Source organism: Parambassis ranga, chromosome 17 (genome assembly GCF_900634625.1).
Source record: "Parambassis ranga chromosome 17, fParRan2.1, whole genome shotgun sequence".
Lineage (NCBI taxonomy): Eukaryota > Metazoa > Chordata > Actinopteri > Ambassidae > Parambassis > Parambassis ranga.
The window spans coordinates 6,749,042-6,769,619 of NC_041037.1; the positions used below are offsets into that span (position 1 = coordinate 6,749,042).

Here is a 20,578-nt window from a genome sequence, read left to right on the forward strand (position 1 = left end):
ACTCCCCCCAATGTGACAGGTAGTCCCTCTCCCTCTCTGGAGGGAGCAGAAGGGGAAAGAGGGACACGGAAGGTAATTTTGGGTGTAAATGTGCTCTGGACCTCTCTGGATGCATCTGGACAAAGCAGACATGCCGCTGAGCAGGGGAGGGTCATTATCAGTTGGAAACAGACTACCAGATAGCAGATGAAGACAAAACAATTATATCATACTGTCACATTATGACAGCACCAATGGTGCACATTTTGTTTATGTTGTCACCGGGATAAACGCACTTCTTGCGTTATACAGCCTAAAAATGACACACATCGAACATGTATTAAAGATTCTTTCGATTTATTATAATGTACAGTTATACATTGCCATGACACAAATGTGACCACCCACTTGGATGGGGTGCAGAATGAAAAATATTAAAACAGCCATAAAAACAATACCAGAGGACAGTGAATTCCTTCTGTTTATGCCGCTGTACACCGTGGGATCAATAAAATATGCACCATAATACAGATAACAAGCCAGTGATATAAAACTGCACTGTGAAATTAAGGAATCCATTTCAGAACATTATTTTCACATCTTATGTTACATATTTGACAGTAACAATCTTCATTATTCACACACAACACTATTTGAATGACATCAACTTAGACGTTTATTCAAAGAGGAGAAGGGGTTCCAGCATGTCAACTAAAACTGTCGACTAACTAATATACAAGTTTATTCTTTCCCATTCACCAATTTGCAGTCAATGGACAAGACAGAGGTGCTTGTATAGAGAGAGAGAGAGAAAAAAAAAAGAAGGGCTCCACAGAGCATCGGCTCACAATTTGCATGGCATCTGCTACATATTACCACTTTGGGCACATTTGGCCAATTATACTGTCAGGTATTTGTGGGTAAAATGATCCAAATGAAACTTTATTTAAAATAACAGTTCCGATATAATTTCCAAATCCATGTATGCTGTTTATTTGTTCTTTAAGGAACTACGCATGTCAAATCATTCTTCCCCACACAGAGTCCATCACAGATCTAATCGAATAGTTACACAATTCAACAACAAAAAAAAGAAAATGTGCTGGATGGGACCATCGTTAGAGCATACAAAACATTGACACGTACACTTCATGAAATAAACAACAGTTTTAGTACTAGTTTCCAATGTCTTATACAAAGTTAGCTTGATCTAAAAAGCATAAAATATATTTTTACATCATCACATACATCAAGACATGTACCATGGCCTATAGCTGGAAGTTCACCTGGTGCATTATTTCGTCTGTTAGTTCCCCACTGCTGGCATTATTGCTTCTTATGATCAGGGAGCTGAAGGATAGAGAAACAATGCACCACAGAAGATTGAAACTGTACATTTAAATCATCTGATATCCAAAATTTTGTTAGCCCATTTCACAATCTGCAATGCTAAAGGATAAGGCAGTTCCATTTTTTAAGGCATTGCTGCTTTGAGACATACTAGACCAGAGGGTGAGTCACGGACTTTGACATGATTATGTCAATGTACATGATAATCTTGAATACATATGATAGGCAAAGATAAACGCCCAAAGAGAGAGGGGAGAAAATGTATCTTGTAATTTTGAGTGCGTGTGTGTGTGTGTCTGAGACAATCTCAGTGAGCTGAAACCATCGTTAAAGTCTGCTTAGCAGTTGACCAGAGGTCAAAGCTCAGACAGTGATCAGAGCAGAGCTGTGTACTGTAGATTGCTGTGACCATCTCTCATTGCTGGTAATTTCCATACTGGCCCTGTGGAGAGAAATATGAAAGAGTTGTCTTACTGACCTTCTCAGAAAAAAGATGCAGAGTAAAAGCTTATGTTTACAAATCTTAATAGGGTGCAAACAACAAACATCTGTGGTTTCAACCATACCATACTGCAAACCATGATTTGTGCCTGCAACGGCTGGTGTTGACCAGAAGGTGGCAGCATGGCCTCACAACTTGTGAGCTCTAAATTCTAACATGATACCTCAGGTTTCAGCAGCAGCATGGCTGAGTATGATATTCCTTATTAAATAGTGAACACTACTATCAAGTGAGACAAATTCAGTGTAACAGCAGTTACTTGATGCATTCCTAAACAGGGGTCGAAGTATGTGTTTGGCATTCACTGGAACAAATTTGGAAACAATAATTTAACAGTCTGCCATATGTAAAAATTTAACTAGAAAACATGTTTCGTCATAAGCACAATGGTCATCTAAACCAGTAGAGACTAAGGAAACAGTCAGAGCATGTAAGCGTTTGCCTGTCTCCTTGAAGACTAAGCATGCTGTGTTTCTGGACCTCATGTCTTACAATTCGACCCCTGGTTAATAACAAAACAAGAGTTAAACAAAAAAAAAAGTAAAGGAAAAAAGATGGAAAAAAGTAAGAGACATGAGAGAGACAGAAGAAAACATAATGCAACTTAAGGCTAGGTGGTCAAGCGTCTAGATTGTACGTTGAGGTCTTCACAGCAACCATTACCTTTGCGTCTTACAGAGCTAGTCAGGGGTTCAAATCCCTGGGTCTTTATTTCCTCATGTGCCCCTGAATATTCAAAGATAAAGATATCAAAGTGTAGCTGTGGTCCCCACATAAGACCACAGGAAATACAGGGCAACAAATAGATCTCCCTTTAACACTACAGCAGTCTGCATCAGGTTTAAGGAAGAATCCTCTTTAAAGCCCTCATATTTCACTGGAATGGTATACCACATTAGCCAGAATATATAACCAAGACTCAGGTTAACATGTGAAAGATAACAGTAACACATACAATGATTTGGAAAGAACAGATTTAACCGCCCAATATGATGAAAGCATGCACAATGTTTACCTTACATTGGACTCACAGCGAGAACTACACAAATTACAAATTTAGTCTGGCAGTAAACATTAACTACATCTCTGACTGTCCAGTGCTGTGGTTATACTCACCTGGTCATAACCATAAGGGCGCTGCTGCTGGCCCTGTGGGGGTCCAGGTTGAGGAGGGCGATAGGCCCCGTACTGCTGCCCCTGGCCCTGAGGATAGTTAGGGTACTGTCCTGGGGCACTTTGGGAGGGACCTACAACAGACATCAAGGTTAGTTTAGCATTATCTATCCTTCACAGCCCTGAGTGAACCTTCTCATAACAGATATTGTGCAAACCCTGATTTCAACTATTTTTTTTCCCCTGGTACAACACAGGCCCACCCAAATGATTTGTTCATGTACATTTAAGCAGCGAATAATGATGAGGCCTGAACTGATTCAACAAAAGTTTATAATCATCACTTTCTCAGCTTCAAACTCAGGTTTACACTAAAAGAAACCCAGTATGAAGATGAGCCCAAGTTTTGCTCATTAGCTGTTCGGCTGCACCCGTTATTCAATGTTCAGGAAATCCCCATTAGGTTATGATCACTAGTGGGCTGCATCAAAAGCTGATGGACAACAAAAAGAGGAAGATATGTTGGAGCCTCCACCATACCTGACTCAGTAATGAATGAGAGTAAGCTAGTAAGGCTGGGAAGCAGCTCCCTAATGCAAGGAGACATCAGGGAGATTCTGCTGGTCTTCATTAGAGGAGCAAGATTCATTTTTACAAAAAAACATAAAATAAAAGAAATCACTTCATCAGCCCCCATACACACCAGCCGTCTTTGCAGTGAAGGACCGAGTAAAGCCTGACTGGGGTTGAAGTCAAATGAGGCCCACGCAGCATCGTTAGACGCTCATAATGCCTTCTGCTGTTGAGCATAACCTTGTGGGGGCCTAAGAGAGCAAGCGTGTGTATGTGCCAGATGGATCTCACCTCACAGCCTCTGCCTCTCTGCAAGCTCATTACTAACATGAGCTCTGGCTCAGACAGAGAGTGAGTGATGGAAAGTTCTAGTGAAAACAAATGGGAAAGGGGAAAAGCCTAAAGAGCTGTAAGAACTACATTTTTGCAAATCAAACATTTTTAGATATCCTACACTCGAGGCATATCTCAATGTAAACACCTTGGTGTTAGTAATTGGAAAGTAAAGGTCATTAGTAGTTAGCCAATTAGGAAACATCTGTCTATATATTTAAAAAAGGAGAAATGCTAATGCATGGCCAGATACCCATTCTGACCAAATGTCTCTTCCCACCAAGCTCTAGTTCCCTAAATATTCACTTATGGTGGTCCTTGACCCTTAGGGTAATGCCTTAACATGCAAATAGCACAGTTACAGTGACATCAACTTACTCAGAAGGTATAACAAAGAAACAGTTAAATGGAGCATGCCAAAGAGAGCTGATGGTGCCTCCTACAGGACAAATACAAGTCTTTATGTATATATATTAAACAAAAAAATCTCACCATAACCTTGTTGCTGTGGTGGGTAGGCCTGTTGACCTGGGTACTGCTGCTGAGGAGGATAGCCCTGCTGCTGGGGAGGGCCTTGCTGGTATGCTTCCTGCTGTTGGCCATACTGGGCATTACCTTCAGGAGGGGTTACCAGCAGGCAAAATGAGCAATATGTTGACAGCACACAATACCAATGCAGACACATACACATTAAATACAGATTATTATGATGCTGTCATTAGGAAATCAAATGGATTAGACAAAGAGTAAAAGGTTAAATGCTGTCTAATGGTGCACGGGACAGATTTGGACGTTAAAGTCCACCTCCTATTATATTGAACAAAACAAAAACATTTCATGTCAGATTTTTCTACTGCTTTTCTATATTTGGAAGACAAATGGTTAAAAAAAAATAAAAAATAAATAGTATCCCAATAATAGTTTTCAATAATAAACCCATGTGTTTGCTTTTGTTCCCGAATGGCTGATTTTTTTTTTTTACAAAACAAAAAAAACATAGTAAAGCAGTTTTTCTGTGAAAGATCAAAAATAAAATAGTGTAGTCAGCAGAAGGAAAAAAACTAACAAAAAAGTAAATGTTAATCGGACAAACAAAGAAAAGGAGTTTTGTATTTTCATCCTGTGATATTTCAGTCTTGTTGCTAATGTAATAATACCATCCCTAAATACAACATCACGAAAACTGCAGTACATAAAATGTTATAGCTAAGAAAAGAATGCTTTATTTCTCTCTAACATTTGGAGGCTACCACAGGTGCCACTCTAGGAAGTATTTAGTGTGGGTGCACAAAATCTGTATGTGTATAAAGACTCATGGTCTGCTTCACGTCAGTGGACACAGGCACAATTAAAAATGCTTACACAATATGAAGTCATTGATTCGCTGCTACACACAAAATGCCTACAAGGAGTACGCTACTTAGTTTTAATTTCTTTTTTTTTTCAAGCCCAAATTCACTTCTACCCAGAAAATAATTAAGAAACTGGTGTTTTGGTTTCTCACAGTCTCTTTATATTATTTGTGTTTTAACACACCTCCCTGGGATTACTTAATGATGGTTTTCTTGGAGAATTTCTCCTACCTTCTGAGGCTCCCTGTCCTGCGTGACTGTACTGGTCCCCATAGTAGTCTTCCTGCCCTGGGTACTGCTGAGGGGGTCCTACATACACATACACAACATACACACAAGTAGATACAAGGTGTTGTTGGATTGGTTGTGTGTGGGGGGGGAAAGAGTAGAGAGGATGGATTCCTTGCTGCTACTTCTTGTTAGAAAACTCTCTTTTGGTCACTAAACTAATTTTTAAAGAGGCTGGAGGCTTCATGTTACATCTTCAGTTATTGAGGTGTATGTGAGCTACAGATATGGACACAGAGGAAACTGAGAGGAACAAGACTAAGAAATGCAAGAGGGTGGGTTACAGGGCAGAAAGACCAACACTCACACACTTTAAGAAACACACTGTGGGAGGTATACCTTGCTGTGGGGGTCTGTAGGGTGGCATTGGCCTCTGTCCCATGACATGATTCCCCTGGTTGACCTGGCCGATCATGCCCATTGGGTTTTGTTGTCCTTGGTAGTGCTGTCCACCACCACCAGGAGGCATGTTATACTGCTGTGAGGGAGGCTGCTGGTGCATCATTGGACCTGTGGTACATCAACAATTAGCCATCTCTTAAGCTGGACTACGTAAATAAGCTACACAAATAGTTTGAAATCAATGAGTCATTTTACCTTGATTGGGCATGTTCATGTTTGGACGAGGCCCATAGTTTCCCATGGGTTGGCCCTGGGTCATGTTCATTTGGCTCTGAGCTGGCATGCCCTGGGAGGAAGGGACGTTGTGATTATAACCACCCATGGACCCATGGCTGCTAGGGGGCATATTCATAGACCCGCTGGGCATGTTTGGGGGCTGGTTGGGGCCTGGACCAGGGCCTTGCATGGGCATGTGATTTGGCCCTGAAAAAACAGCAGCAGAGAAGATTGGATTTTCTTTCACAACACAGAAGTAACTTTAAATATCCATCCTGAGTGATGTAAGAAAAAGGATAATCTGAGGCTGCTTTTACATTAATTTACATGAATTAATTATGTGAATCGCCTGCCTGGCATTATGCAATCTGTATCCACAATGCATTTTAATACCAGGTAAAAACACAAAGACTCAGTCAGTTGTCAGTAGCCAGATACAACTCAGATGTTTATACCATGTGTTTCATGACAGCTGGCAATGTAAATGTAAAAATCCTCTGTAGGCTAGACCATCTTATTTAACAATGCTCTGTCTGACCTACAAAGACAACACTTTCATTTGAAGGATAAACCTTTTGATTGAATACAAGAAGCAAGAGGCTACAGAACTGAAAGAAATATTATTGCCCAGAATAACTTCTAAAGCATTATATTGAAGGCCAGTCTGTGTAGGGCAGCTAAAGCATACTGCTCTGGTTTCTGATAGACTTGACTTTCTTCTCTAAATAAATGGTGTGTGCACAGGTCAGTTGTTATTTAAAAAAACATCAAATAAGCTATTCAATAGCAATGTGTATATAATCAATTTTTCTTCATTAAAAAAAGATAACCACATTCAAATGGATCGCAGACCACCACAGCTGGCAAACGGGTGACATCATCCTTCAGCAGAGCGACCTCCCTCACAGCTCTGTGGTGTTGCTAAGCAACCTAAGTGAGACAGGAACTGGGAGAGAAGGAGAAAAAGAGAAAACGCAGAAAGACAAGGGAGGAAAGTTGGGGGTGGTGGGTGGTGGGGGTATCACCTACCAGGCATCTGTCCATTCATCTGGTTCTGCATATGTGGGGCTGGAGGGCCACCGCTGACCATACCCTCAGAGGGCATATTGTGACCATGAGGGGGCTGAGGAGGAGGTCCACTCTGGTTCATCCCACCAGGGCCCATGGGCATGTTTTGAGTGGGTGGCTGTAATCGCACAAAAATACACATCAGCTGTCTAGAATAACATCTGAGCCCGAGATATTCACAGGAGAAAACTCAGGCTCTCTACATTATTTCATTAATATAACACCACTTCAAATAATACGGAAATTTATAAAAAAAAAAGGTCAGACCCTAAATTCCTACATATTTTCCCCTAATGATTGACACTATTAAGAGAACTGCTATGCATTTGTACAAAATACCCAAAGCACACAGGGTACCTTTGTACCCTACAGGTAAAGCTTAAACAAAATACCATTTTCATAACACCTATAATATTTTCACTTAACAAACATCCCTTGAAAAAAATATGTAAGACATGACATAACTACATTTAAACACATGGCTTAGTCACAAGTGGCTGGGACATTAAAATATATCCAAGCTCAATACAAACAGGGGAACACAATATTGTCTCGTCATACAATGAAATCGCAGTTATATACACAAATCAGCATTAAAAACAATCAGCGAGGATCAATACTCACAGCAGGGAGGAGAGACTGCATGTTCTGATTGGAGTCTGCTATCGTGGCCAGGTACACTAAATTTCTGTGCAGCATCTGTTGATACCTGGGCAGACAAGTAGCCATCAGTACAGGCTTTAAGTCAACTTAAAATAAATATAGCATGCTGAAGAGAATGAGCAGAACTTACTGTGAACACTCTGCTGTTTTTCCTTTACTCTGGAAGTCCATTATACACTGGATGAGGTGGTTGTTTTCATCAAGCAACTGCAACAGTACGGGCAGATATTCATATCACTTTCACGTTATTTGTGAAAATTGACTGTTTAAAATTGTATGTAGAATGCATCTGCTGTAGTAACTCCTTTTACTGCTTCTGGCTATGCTAATATAAAAACAATGGGGGCGTTTTAGTGTGAAATGTGACTATGCGTTTCTAGCTAACAAAAGACGCGTCTCGCTAGCTAGCAGTCCTTGGCTAACAAAACCGCAGGCCTCCATTTATCTAAATGACATTTATACGATAATTTAATGAATCAACCTAGGATTCATCGTCTGCACATGGCGTCCTGATTCCAGTGAGATTCATATTCACCGCGCTTTGACCCTGTAACATTGTTTCCGATCTACACAGTTGAGCACTGCTACATTGATTATCTCAGCGGCTAGCACCGTTTCATGCCGTAGCCTCCATTCTGCGGCGCGCTGAAAAGATGAATTACCTTTTGTATTCCAGCGGGTGTTATATCACTCTTCCCCCGCTGCCTGTGAGGTGCGAACGCCACCGACATGGTGATAGTGTATAAATTTTAATAGAACCACAGCATAAAAAGTCAAAAGTAGCTAGCTCACTGAACAAATCGGTAGAACTCAGATCAAACAGTTCAGAATAGGATGCAATTTTGTAATGCAGTGGTCCGTCTCAGGGGGGAGGGCAGCACATCTAAACACATAGTTCGTCACTATTATTATTATTATCACTATACAATAATAATTTGTGTGAAAATATGTATTCTAAATATCATAATAACAGAGCACTTTTACTTTCTTGGCTGAACATACATTACATTGGGCTACATTAAATCAAAACTTACCCTATTTTTCAATTAGTGGTACAGTCCAGGGATAGACCAAACGACCATGGGATACACCTCTCACAGAAAGAGGGGAGAACACAAACGGAGGGTTAATGTACATGTTAAACGCAATAATAATAAAGGCAAATGTACAGTTTATTTAAATCAGTGTGTGATAGGTTATTGTGTTTCAGTCCATGGCCATTGCCCCCCACAATCACCAATAAATATTAAATATTGATTTATCGATTGAAATATCGAGACTGTTTGAAGTGTATCTTATAAATGTAAAAGATCTGTCTTGCATATAACATACGCCAATAATAAAAATAATCATTTTTATTATTTGAATCACAACTTTCCTCTAACAGAACCTACTTTTGGTATTGCCCCAGTTCACAGGTCATGCGCAGGCGCTGTTTTCAACATACGGAGTGAGCGGCTTGTTGCTAACTAGCTGAATCATTTGGTAGCTGTCTTCCCATTACTTGTGAGTGTACTTGTCTTATACTGCAATGGCGGCAAGATATGACAGGGCCATTACTGTCTTTTCTCCTGATGGTCATCTCTTTCAAGTGGAGTATGCACAAGAAGCTGTAAAGAAAGGTTCCACAGCGGTGAGTCTTGAAAGGAAACTAATGCTAAAGCTAACGTTAGCATCATGGATTTAGCTAGGCTTTCAACATCAGTTAGCCAAACAACTTGCATTTTATGTCAGCCTCTTCTTTAACACAAACTGTGTACTGATCATACGAGTTTCCTGGACCGCTAACATGTACACCTTGATTTTCGCGGAAGTAAATGGAGGAAGAACAAAAAGCTGGTAACGTTAGCATGCATATAGTCGCTGTGTCACTCTCACAATAGTTTCTGTTTCGATGTGCTGGTTTTAAGCAACAAACAAAAACGGTCAAATCACGCTTTAGTGTATGCGGACAGCAAAGTAACGTTGATATGAAGCCCTTATTTATAGTGTAGACATGCGTGTATGTCTAAAAGATATTTAATTTCCATTAAATAGTGTTTTAGAAGCATCTCCCCTGATCACAGGTAATTTTGACGTAGTCGTGCAACCTACTGATGTATATGGAAGCTGTATGAAGAATTAACTTAAGGTGGAATTACTTTAATTCAGAGTTTGGGAGTGATCTAGTTAATGGATTCATTTTATTTACTTAAAAAAAACGCCCCACGTTAGTAATAAACTGAAATTTGTCTAAATGCACTGTTAAAGCAGTATAGAATGTTTTCACATTATAGTGAACTTGTTCTAATCTTTGAGTCTGTAATTGATCGTAAATTCTGACTTTCATTTGTCTTAAAAATCTAAAAATGATACCCGCCACCTCATGTGATGTAGTGTAATGTTTTGTGTTAATAATGTTCAGAAATTAACATACAGGTCTCTTTCCTGTGCAGGTGGGAATCAGAGGTAAAGACATTGTCGTCCTTGGTGTGGAGAAGAAATCTGTTGCAAAGCTGCAGGAGGAAAGGACTGTCCGGAAGATCTGTGCACTTGATGAGCATGTCTGCATGGCCTTTGCAGGTAACTTAAACAACAACAAATACAACCCCTTTTCTTCATATATTTTACTTTGACACTTTAACTTCAACAAAGTTTTGTTGTGTTGTTTTTTTTAAGGTCTGACAGCCGATGCCCGTATTGTGATAAACAGAGCTCGGGTTGAGTGCCAGAGCCACAGGCTAACAGTGGAGGACCCGGTCACAGTAGAATACATTACACGCTACATAGCTACACTGAAACAGGTAGGTAACCTTCTTATCATTTTATTTGCTTATTTCAGTTACCTAAAGGCACATGTAAGTTGCTGTTTGTGTACCCTGCTGTACAAATGCACTAATAAGGAATTAAATATGCACATTCACATTATTTGCAGCGCTATACCCAAAGCAATGGGCGCAGGCCTTTTGGCATCTCTGCGTTAATTGTTGGCTTTGACTACGACGGAACTCCCAGGCTGTATCAGACAGACCCTTCAGGAACCTATCATGCCTGGAAGGTGAGTGAGTTTGGACTCTTTGTACAAACTGCTGATTTCTTGGTTCACACCTTTTAGTCAGTCTGTATGATGACATGCTTTCATAACTGCATTTTTGTGGTTGTTTTTGTTTTGTGAAATCAGGCAAATGCAATTGGCCGCAGTGCAAAAACCGTGAGAGAGTTCTTGGAAAAGAATTACACAGATGAAGCCATTGCAGGTGACAATGAGGCAATCAAGCTGGCCATTAAAGCTCTGCTTGAGGTAAGGTCACATTTAGTCCCAGCATTAACACATTTGACTTTGGACTTTCTTTTAGTTTCGTATTAAAGATTTGTTTGTAGGATTTGGATTGCTGTTATTTGCTGTATGCATCTTAACACATTTCCAAAGTTTAAACTTGTCTCAGTTTTAATGTTTTTTCTTCTTGTTCTTCTTCTGGTCACAGGTTGTCCAGTCAGGAGGAAAAAATATCGAACTTGCTGTAATCAGAAGAAACCAGCCGCTGAAGGTATTGTCTGAAGCAAATTTGGCTTTTGTGTCATTTTGTTTTTTAACTTGTCTATTTCTGAGTTAATTAATCATTTTTATATAACAAATAACAAATAATTTGTTTATTTTTACACGTTTGTAGATTTTGGAATCCAAGGAAATCGAGACCCTGGTGGCTGAAATTGAGAAGGAGAAGGAGGAAGAGGCAGAAAAGAAGAAGCAGAAAAAATGAACTTGAAAAATTTCAACCAAAATGTTGTCTTTATTGCACTTGGATGACAATAGCAGCTTCGGATTTAGAATATTTAGTAAGTTTCAGAAAGATTACTCATGTTTCATTGTAAAGAGCCGAATCGTAACTTTTTCTGTTTGTCACGTATTTTCCAAGCGATGCTCTACCAGCTGAACCAGAACGAGTTCTTCTAATTCCAACAACTGAAAAAGTGTAAACATAAACAGACTTCAAGTTACGGTTCAGCTCTCATAAGACGTTTCTTATAATTCATCATCAAACAGCTGATGATGGTGAAATGAACTATATGTGACATTCAGGACCACACTGAAACTAAATACTCAATAAAAGCAGACTTCTTTGTATGTTTGTCTGTGTGTTGTCTTTAAGTGAAAAAGCCAGTGATGCAATTAGTACCACTGGCTTCTTCAAGATGTATTTAGAGGGGCCTGCAAAACGGCAGAAGAATGTCCCCCCCCACCCCTTTTATTGATTCTTCCATTGCAAAGTGAGCACTGCGATAAAGATAACTACAGTTTAAAGCAACACTTGCGGCAGCAGTGTGTGTGGCTATAAAGTGTAGTGTGTTTCATTTATCAGCATTCTGTTGCACAGACCTGGAAATAAGGAAGAAAAAGGTAGTTTAGACTGCTTTATAAAGCGCTCACCTTTCGCTCAGTCATTTAAAACAAATTAGTGATGAGCGAATGAAGTGTCTAATGGTGGCCCAACGAGACCTCTTTTTTGCCTCTCCTTTTTTTATTCCACCCTAAATTCGCTTATCAAGCAACCGCTGCTCTGAATTCTCAACGACACAATTATGGCCGGCGGTGTGGTAGGGCTGCTTAATGGGATCCTGGCCTCAGACCCCAGTGGGAACTTTCAGTGACTTTAATCTGGAGCCCTTTGAAAAGTTGTGCCGTGCTGTGCTGAAGAGCCCCGGGGGTTCCCTCTGACTCTCACCAAAGACATAATGGTGAATGGTAAAGTCCTTCATTTAGAGTCATCTCCCGGAGCCAGGATTTCCTGAGTGGGTGCCCCGGCTGCCTCGACTATAGAGCAATTGCACTTTGTCTTGTTTGTGAGTCTTCATACGTTGCTGTTTTGGGCTGATGTCAGAAGATCAATTAAGGCTTCGGATATTAGGTCTCAGATGTGATGTCATTAAACCCCAGGACCACAATAATAATGGCTTCTGTGTGGCTCACCTTAAGTCATTTCATCAAACACTAATTGCCTTTCACTAATGTTTTTCCAAGGAATTCAATGTTACTACGCCGTCACAGCCAGTAGTTTGTTAGTGCTTAGATTATGGGCAGAGGTGCAGTATTCACTGGATGATACAACAAGCTATAGGTAAACTTATAAAGTTTATTCTGGGTAATCCTCTAGCTACAGAGGTTATCTGATCCATCTTGTCAATAAAGCAGGAGCAGCTTACTCTGTGCTGCCGCTAAGACTCCTAGACTTTTCAACCGCTTCTGGGAAGAGTTTTCTTTCTTTTCTTTTCTTTCTGTGTTTTTTTTTTGCTGGCATTGTTGTTGCCCATAATCAGCACCACAGTGCCTCAGGACAAAGTCCATCTCTCTCATCGCTGGCTGCTGCTCATCATTAATGCAGAAAATAATGGCTTCACCAGAGGTCATTGACGGAGGAACAAGGCCCGGGGACATGTACTCTCCAAGCAAGAATGCACACTGCTGCAGGCTGTCGGCAGTGCATTGTTTGTATCCACACACACACACACACACACACAGAGCTTACAGGCCAATTGCACATACACATAGCAAACACTATTAATGTGAACACGAAACAGCTTTAAAAAAATCCTCACATCTTTTTATCTCTTGATCTGTAATGCACATACACTCGAGGCGAAATGTGTTCTCATGTTGTAGTTAACAAAAACTGTTAAAACATTCTATGTTTGGGTCTGCGTTTGGCTGTATCTAACATCACAATGACCTTTTTTTTGGGGGGGAGGGGGGGTATCCATTGATATCCTCTCCTGCTGATTTCCTAGTAACGGGCAGATTTCACTTTAAGGATCTACCTTTTTTGTCATTGTAATGTGCCACCCTGTGGCCATTTCTCTAAAGCGCCCCTCCTGGGATGTTTTTAAAAAATTTGTCAGTTCAAAATGTCCTGAAGTCCAAATAGGGTAACTGCTTCAAGGGTAGAAGCACACAGACACTCATCCCTGGAGTAAAAAAAAAAAAAGAAGGTAACACTACTGTCTTACTTCTGCTGAACAACTGAATGTGCCATCATGTTCTCTGCCAGCAGAGTGCAGTGTTGCATAAAAGCAGCTCCCATCAGATCGCTTACACTTTCCTCTCACTTTTTGTCCTACAGATTGACAGTATGACTCCTTTAGCTAACAGGGAGCAGAATCTGCCGGCTGCTGACATGTTTTTTTTTTTTCGTTCTTTTTTTTAGTCTCTGTACTTTTAACACGCAGCCACAAAGGCTCTCTGAACAATCGAATCCATCGAGGGAGAGTTGTTTTGCTTAAAATTGTCAGATGAAAATGCAACATTGCTCATGTCCTCAAGCGATGGCCAAGCTGTCAAAGTGTGTTGGGTCATAAAAGGCTACGCTCTCAACACTGTCCCTTTTCTGCTTGTCACATGTCGACAGTTACACACATACACTATTTGTGTAGATATAGCGGATTGGCCAGCCTCCTCTTATGCCCTTTAGGGTTTTGCATCAGTATGAAGTAAAGTTTGAGCATATTGGTGTATACTGGCTTACACATCCATAAGTGATCCAAATATGTTTTCTTTTAATGTTCTCTTTTAACTTCTGGCTCCAGGGATATATTTTGAATATCATTCTATTATCTCATATCACACATCTTATCTCCTCTGTCCTTAAATCTCTTTCCCCCTCTCTCTCTCTCTCTGTCTCTCTCTGTCTCTCTTATATGCACACAAAGATTTCCTTTTCCAAACACACATTCCAGTCTTATCATCATCACACAGAGCAACATACAGTTGAGTAACAGACACCGCCGACGTCTTTGGTTGTCATTACCTTTGTGTCCACTGAAAAAAGTGATGGAATATTACAACAGTTTGTGTGAGAGACTAAAGGCATGGTTTCGAGTTACCCCTCAAGAGTCACCTGTCAGTGGTTTTGTCTTCCAGAAGAATACAAGTGCATCCTTCTCTAATTGAAAGTAGACACCACCAGGCCAGGCGGAGAGAAAAGGGACACAGAGGAAAAAAAAGAGAGGCAAAAAGGAGCAGACAGAGCTAAAATAAACAATTCCTAGGATCCCGCAGGCCAAAAGCAAATGACCCTCGGGCTTCATGGCCTCTCAGGGCCGTGGCAGAAGCCAGTCACACACATCACATAGCATTACTCGGGATGGGGTTACAGGAAAATGTCAGCCGACGCATAAGGAGGAACCATCGGCCCATAGGATAATTCGATTGCCTGAGGGAGGTGCAATCTTGCATTCCCACGATTCCTCTCTTTCCACCCACACCCTCTTTTCATTGTATTTTTGAATCCATTTTTCTCTTTCAGTTATTTAATGTTTTCAATTCCGTCGTCTGTTCTGCTAGCCACATATATTTACAAATGGTGGCTACTGCCCCTTCTTCTGCTCTCATGGGAATATATAACGGACCATTGGTTTGTAGTGTGGCCTCTGATATCTTGATTTACAGCTTGATCTTTGTCAAAATATTCGCCTTGTTGTCGACGTACACACCCCACAACAGTGTTGCATGTGGGTTGCATGTTGTCTCACCGGTCACGGAACAAATCACGTCCCTTCCAGTCTTGCCCCCCGCGGGAGATGCGGTCAAGACGGAGTAATGTGGAAATATGAAATGAGTCACTGCATATTGTCTATCAAAAGCAGATGGTTTCAAATTTTCCATTTTAAATGCTCTCTATTATACAAATGCGGCTCTACCTTGTGGTCCTTTGGAGCACAAATTTGTTGTTGTTGGTGCATGAACACGCAGCTGCACACACACACACACACACACACACACACACGTGCATTAGATAAAGACAGAGAGAAGGATGGAGAGAGCAAAAGAAAGAGACAGCGAGAGAGTTCAGCGCAGATATCTGAGTGCGTCTGACAGAGAGGACAGCCCTGCAGGCAGGTCCCAGCCCTTCAGCACCGAAAATGACACATGACTGCTTTGACTTTTGTCATCCCCTGTCTCTCTATGCCCCTAAACCCAAGCCTCTAACAAACACCGAGGCTAGCGCAGATACACACGCTCAAAGACACACAGTCACACACTGTATACTGCTTAGATTACATTATCTTTATCCCCAGGACATGAGCCCTCCTTGTTGGATGACATTTGGGCTTGTGCAGCACTAAGGTTACCTTTCTTTGCCCCTGAGTTAAAGATGCCTGTCTAGCAGCATGCATTTGAAATGAAGGACGGGGAAAAAAAAATCAGATGAGAAAGATTTCCAAAAGCACTTTGATCAGAGGCATCAACAGTCACGCACAAACTTGTTAAGCAGTATGTAAATTTGGGCTGATACTGAATAAAGTTGCCAGAATGGCATGAATCCATTGTGCTGCGATGATCAAAATAAAAGAGGGCTTCATACGCTGGAGGGCAAGAAAGTCACAGACATGAAGGTTTTTTTCCTTCCTCTTTTTTTCTACAAAGGGGCTGATGGGATGCAGAGAGGAGAGAAGAAGGGGAGGGAAATGAAAGATAGGGGAAAGCCTGGAAGGATCTCAATCTAAATTAGCCGAGTAGAAGGAAGACTGCTGAGTGAGACATATAATTAAAACCAACGTGATGAAAACATCAGCACTCATTCAGTCACTCGCCAGATGATTTTTTGAAAATTGCTACCAGCATGGATCTGAGCATGATTCAAAGCTAAAGGTGAAATCTCACCTACATTGTTAAATTCAAGCACATTGATCTCCCATTTACACTTCACACTCTCTCCATCTATCCTCCTCCCCATGTTTCTTTCTCCCTTGTTCCCTTTTTCTCTCCAACTGACACCCTGAGATGAATAGATGCTGTCACTGAGACTCTTGTAGCCTGTCAGTTTTTAAACAAACAGTTAGCAGGAGGATCACTTTCACAGGAAACCTCCCAGTCTGAGATGAGGTTATCAGTCTCTCATCTCACAGTTGAGTCTTTTAAAAGGTAAACTTTGGTGATTATGAACCAGCTTTATTATTAGATCATGAGTAGTAATAAACTGGATAAAACAAATGTGATGATACAGATAATGTGAGTGACCCCGACATCAATGATAGCAATATTCCTGTGTAAAAACATGCAATTCAGGTTTTGCCATCAAACATATCACATAATAAAACTTAAGCCCAAAGGATTCTGGGAATTGAAGTTTTCAGTGAAGCTTTTTTTTTTTGACCACCTAGTTGTATGAGCAGTCCATCTTTTCTTGGGCACACATTCACATTAAATTAATATATTTTGGTGACAGTAATCGTGTTATCCTGTATTTTGTCCTTATAAATACCTCTGACACAGAAAGCGTTCTAAGTGAGAGCTCTTTCCCTCTGGTAAATACGTCCTCCTGACAACAAATGTCCCCACACTAAAAAGGCCCCTCAAAAAACAAGCCCGACTTTTGTGAGAGAAAAAAAAATAACTGAGCCCCCTCAGGTGTGTTCCCTCTCACTCCTCCTCCTCCTCCTCCTCCTCTCTGCACCTGCACTGAGTCTCTCAATGCCTCCGTGTGTCTCTCCACACAATGGAGACAGTGCATAGCCTCTGGCGCCTCTCTCCAGCTGAGAGCCACCTCTCTCCAGAGGACCGAAGAGGAAGACTGCCAGCACTAACAACTGATCCTGGCAGATAAAGGAGCAGATAGGCGAGGAAAGAGTGCCTTGGACAATACTTGCCTCGCCTTGGACGTCAGCAGTGCTTCCTTTGAGTCCTGAGATAACAGCAATGGTTAGGAGGAATGACCAATAGGTTGAAGCTACACTTGTTAGCTAAATAGAAATGTATGTATTTGCAAAACAGTCTTACATTGAATCAATTGGTGACCTAAATCGTGTTTGTCACCATAAATTATGTCAGGTTCACCACAAACCCTGCACTGCTTGGGCCTTTGCTAATGTGTTGTAATGTAGTCCTACCAGGCCAGATGACCCAGCACCAGATCAGTGTACCACTTACACTCCTGAGGGCAGCTGACTGGAACAGCAGTTAGGCGAGACAGCCATCGCAGGTCGCCTGGGCCACAGCTGCGGAAGCCTTAGGCCAAAGTGTTGACCTGATGTGATTAAGTGTACATCTAGCTGCACACATGGATAATACTGTACATACACCTGAAGATTTGCAAAAACCCCTGTTGTCTCTATATTTTTCTTACTCTTCCAGTCCAGTGCGTGTGGTCTATCACAGCCAAACTCCTGGTATTTGTCCTGAGAAAGACCTTGATAGGAATGGGGTCTGAGCGAGAGTGCTTATTTTATTCTCTTCCATGCTGCTGCAGGCTATGGCTGTATTAATGCAATGGCAGGGATCTTTGAAGTTGTGACTTTATGAGACAAAAGCTAATTTCCTTTCCTTTGTTCATTATCGAGAGAGACTTCCAGCCGGGCGGAAAGCATGCTGTGCTAATTATTCCATTCATGAGTCGTCTCTAAAGTATGTAATGGATTTCACTGGGCTTTTCACAGGTAAGCAGGGTGATATGGCATACACACCTCTGTCAACATGCTGTTTTAGAATGATTATACCATTTACATTTATTTAATCCTTGCTGGATAAAGACGAGCACAATCTTCAAATACAACACCTTCTGTGTACAGAATCCAGGGAATAACCCTGTAACTTTAGGTCTTCAGGTTGCGAGTGAACTTTAAATCGGGTGATGCACAGCTACGCTTCCTGTGATGTCTCTATATATTCTCTGCAGACTTATAAAACCCAAAAACCACTTTGCAACTCATTAAGATCTGAACCCAATTTCACAAATGAGTTTCAGAGTTTGTGGGGCCAAGTTAGGCATGTGACATAATGGGATTTCCATCTTTCCCTGAAACACAACTTGGCAGAGCATGAAGGGAAATGCAACATTTCACATTCCATCTTTTCCGCTGTGTACCAGGATGCCACCCACAACACCTGAGCACTCCCAATCAGTGATGTGTGTGTGTGTGTGTGTCCTGTCATGGATGCACGATGTGCATCCTACCCTACTGCTCAGAGTCAGATTCGACAACGACCAAATAAAAAAAAAACGGTAGCAGTGATACAAGTGAAGCCATATACCTCCTCCACTGCCGCCTGACACCACTCCTCTTCCTCCTCCTCTACCCCCCCTCCTGCTTTGTTTGTGCTCATTTCATTCCGTGTGCAGCCTCCTGGCAGGTAGGTCAAGGTTTACCCTCGCACCACACACCATTTCCCTCACATGGTGCCTGAGGGAGGAACACTAGATGCCCGAGGCAAGGGCAAGCCCAAACTGCTCACACAACATTGCCGCCATCAACACCTCCAACCATACGGATCGGAGGACAGAAATACTAACCTTAGAATCTTTGTCTTCCTTTTCTCCTTCCCTTTTCAGCAGTTATACCTTTTATTCTTCATTTCTCCTCTGCCCTTTATCTTATTGTACGTTATTGATTTCTGTCAGTAGTAAGGTATATGTCTATTAACCGACAGATTTAATAGAGCGACAATAGAAAGCTACTCATTTGTTCCCCCCGTAGTGTAAGTGTTCATTTTGAGAGTCTGATACTAACCCTGGCTAGAAGCTAGTGCTGGATTTTTAGCTGTAAATGGAAAACGCCTGTGGGCTTTTCATTTTCTGGGCCCAGACGTTCCCTTCATGGTGTCGGAGCCCTTGTGTTCACAGAGTTCATGTTTTGCTGCGGGCCTTTTTTTTATTTTGTTTTATCTCATAGCTTAGACTAGCAGGGCTTTAACTCCCAGAGGACTCCTGCGTAGCAACAGCAGAGATCAACAAAGTAAGTTTGTTTATGTTGGCTGTGTCCGCATGTTGTCGACTTATACATTTCTCAGTCTCCATTTCCTGCCTCTCCTTGCCCCAGGGGAAAGCAGCCCTCTAATTGGATCTTGTTCTAATTGAGCCTAATACTGGAGCTAACCGGAGTTGGGCCCTGTGGCTAATGAAGAGCTGAATCAAAACTAAGCAGGAAAACTTTGACTGTGCATGTGTGTGTATATGTATGCCTGCTTTTTTTTTACAGTCATGAATACGCTATTACTCATTTAAGTGTAGGAACTCTATATGTCAGTCTAACCTGTATTTTTAGACAGGGGACAATTGTTTTGACAGTGATGTCTCACTACAGTCTTACCTTAATGGCAGGTGGCACAGAGATGTTGTTATCTGCAGGCAACGAAAGGCCACCTGCAGGTAAGGAGTCTGAGTTTTAACTATTCCTCTATTTTTTTTTCCAGTGCCTGTAGCTAAATACTATCTATCTATCTAAATGTAGTTTTATATGTAAACTACCACAGTGTTAGCTATGCATCTCCAATAGATGGGTGATGCAACTGTCATCCATCAAGTGAAACCAACATATCTAGCTTATGGATAGTGCCGCCTTGGCCAAAAGAAAAAAAGAAAAACAGCTGAGCGTCTTCACTCCCTCGCTGCTAACTCTGATGTTACTTCACACGAGGTTCGGTTTTATGACACTGCAGCCAGCCACCAGGGGGCAATCAGGATGTTTTTGCCTCAAATTCATTGAGCTGTTATCTTTATATACAGTCTATGGCAGCTACTGAAGTTGTTTTAGGCAATTGCATATTGTTCAGATTTCTGGTTTATCCACATTCCTCTATAACACAAACGCTTTAGCCGTAACTGCACACACAGGTATCCTGCGACTGACTGATGCTATGCAATGATATAGTCTGAGACTTGTTGATCACATAGTCCTGTTGCCACCGTTTAGATTTTTTTTAAAATATAACTGTAATTTTGCAGAGCCTGAATGTAGCACATACTGAAAAATAAGTAGTGTTTTCCATTGC

At 41.3% G+C, this 20,578-nt stretch overlaps 2 protein-coding genes across 4 annotated transcripts; one reads left to right on the plus strand and one right to left on the minus strand.

Annotated features, from left to right (window-relative positions):
• Positions 1-319: 319 nt before the first annotated feature.
• On the minus strand, positions 320-8,671 carry ss18 (SS18 subunit of BAF chromatin remodeling complex). Of its 3 annotated transcripts, XM_028427774.1 has the most exons (11): positions 8,502-8,671; positions 7,970-8,046; positions 7,801-7,885; positions 7,138-7,294; positions 6,088-6,315; positions 5,830-6,000; positions 5,434-5,511; positions 4,343-4,465; positions 2,948-3,078; positions 2,495-2,557; positions 320-1,771 (listed from the first exon to the last, which is right to left on the minus strand). In XM_028427774.1, exons 1-10 carry the CDS (start codon positions 8,568-8,570, stop codon positions 2,540-2,542), a joined length of 1,137 nt encoding a protein of 378 aa, XP_028283575.1. In that variant the 5' UTR covers positions 8,571-8,671; the 3' UTR covers positions 320-1,771; positions 2,495-2,539. The 3 variants fall into 3 exon arrangements, with proteins under 3 accessions (XP_028283575.1, XP_028283576.1, XP_028283574.1); XM_028427773.1 differs by lacking the exon at positions 2,495-2,557 and having other exon boundaries at positions 638-1,771; XM_028427775.1 differs by lacking the exons at positions 2,495-2,557; positions 5,434-5,511.
• A 587-nt stretch (positions 8,672-9,258) lies between these two features.
• Positions 9,259-11,944, plus strand: psma8 (proteasome 20S subunit alpha 8). The gene is made up of 7 exons (XM_028427117.1): positions 9,259-9,472; positions 10,275-10,401; positions 10,498-10,622; positions 10,754-10,876; positions 11,000-11,119; positions 11,304-11,366; positions 11,490-11,944. Exons 1-7 carry the CDS (start codon positions 9,371-9,373, stop codon positions 11,577-11,579), a joined length of 750 nt encoding a protein of 249 aa, XP_028282918.1. The 5' UTR covers positions 9,259-9,370; the 3' UTR covers positions 11,580-11,944.
• Positions 11,945-20,578: the final 8,634 nt, after the last annotated feature.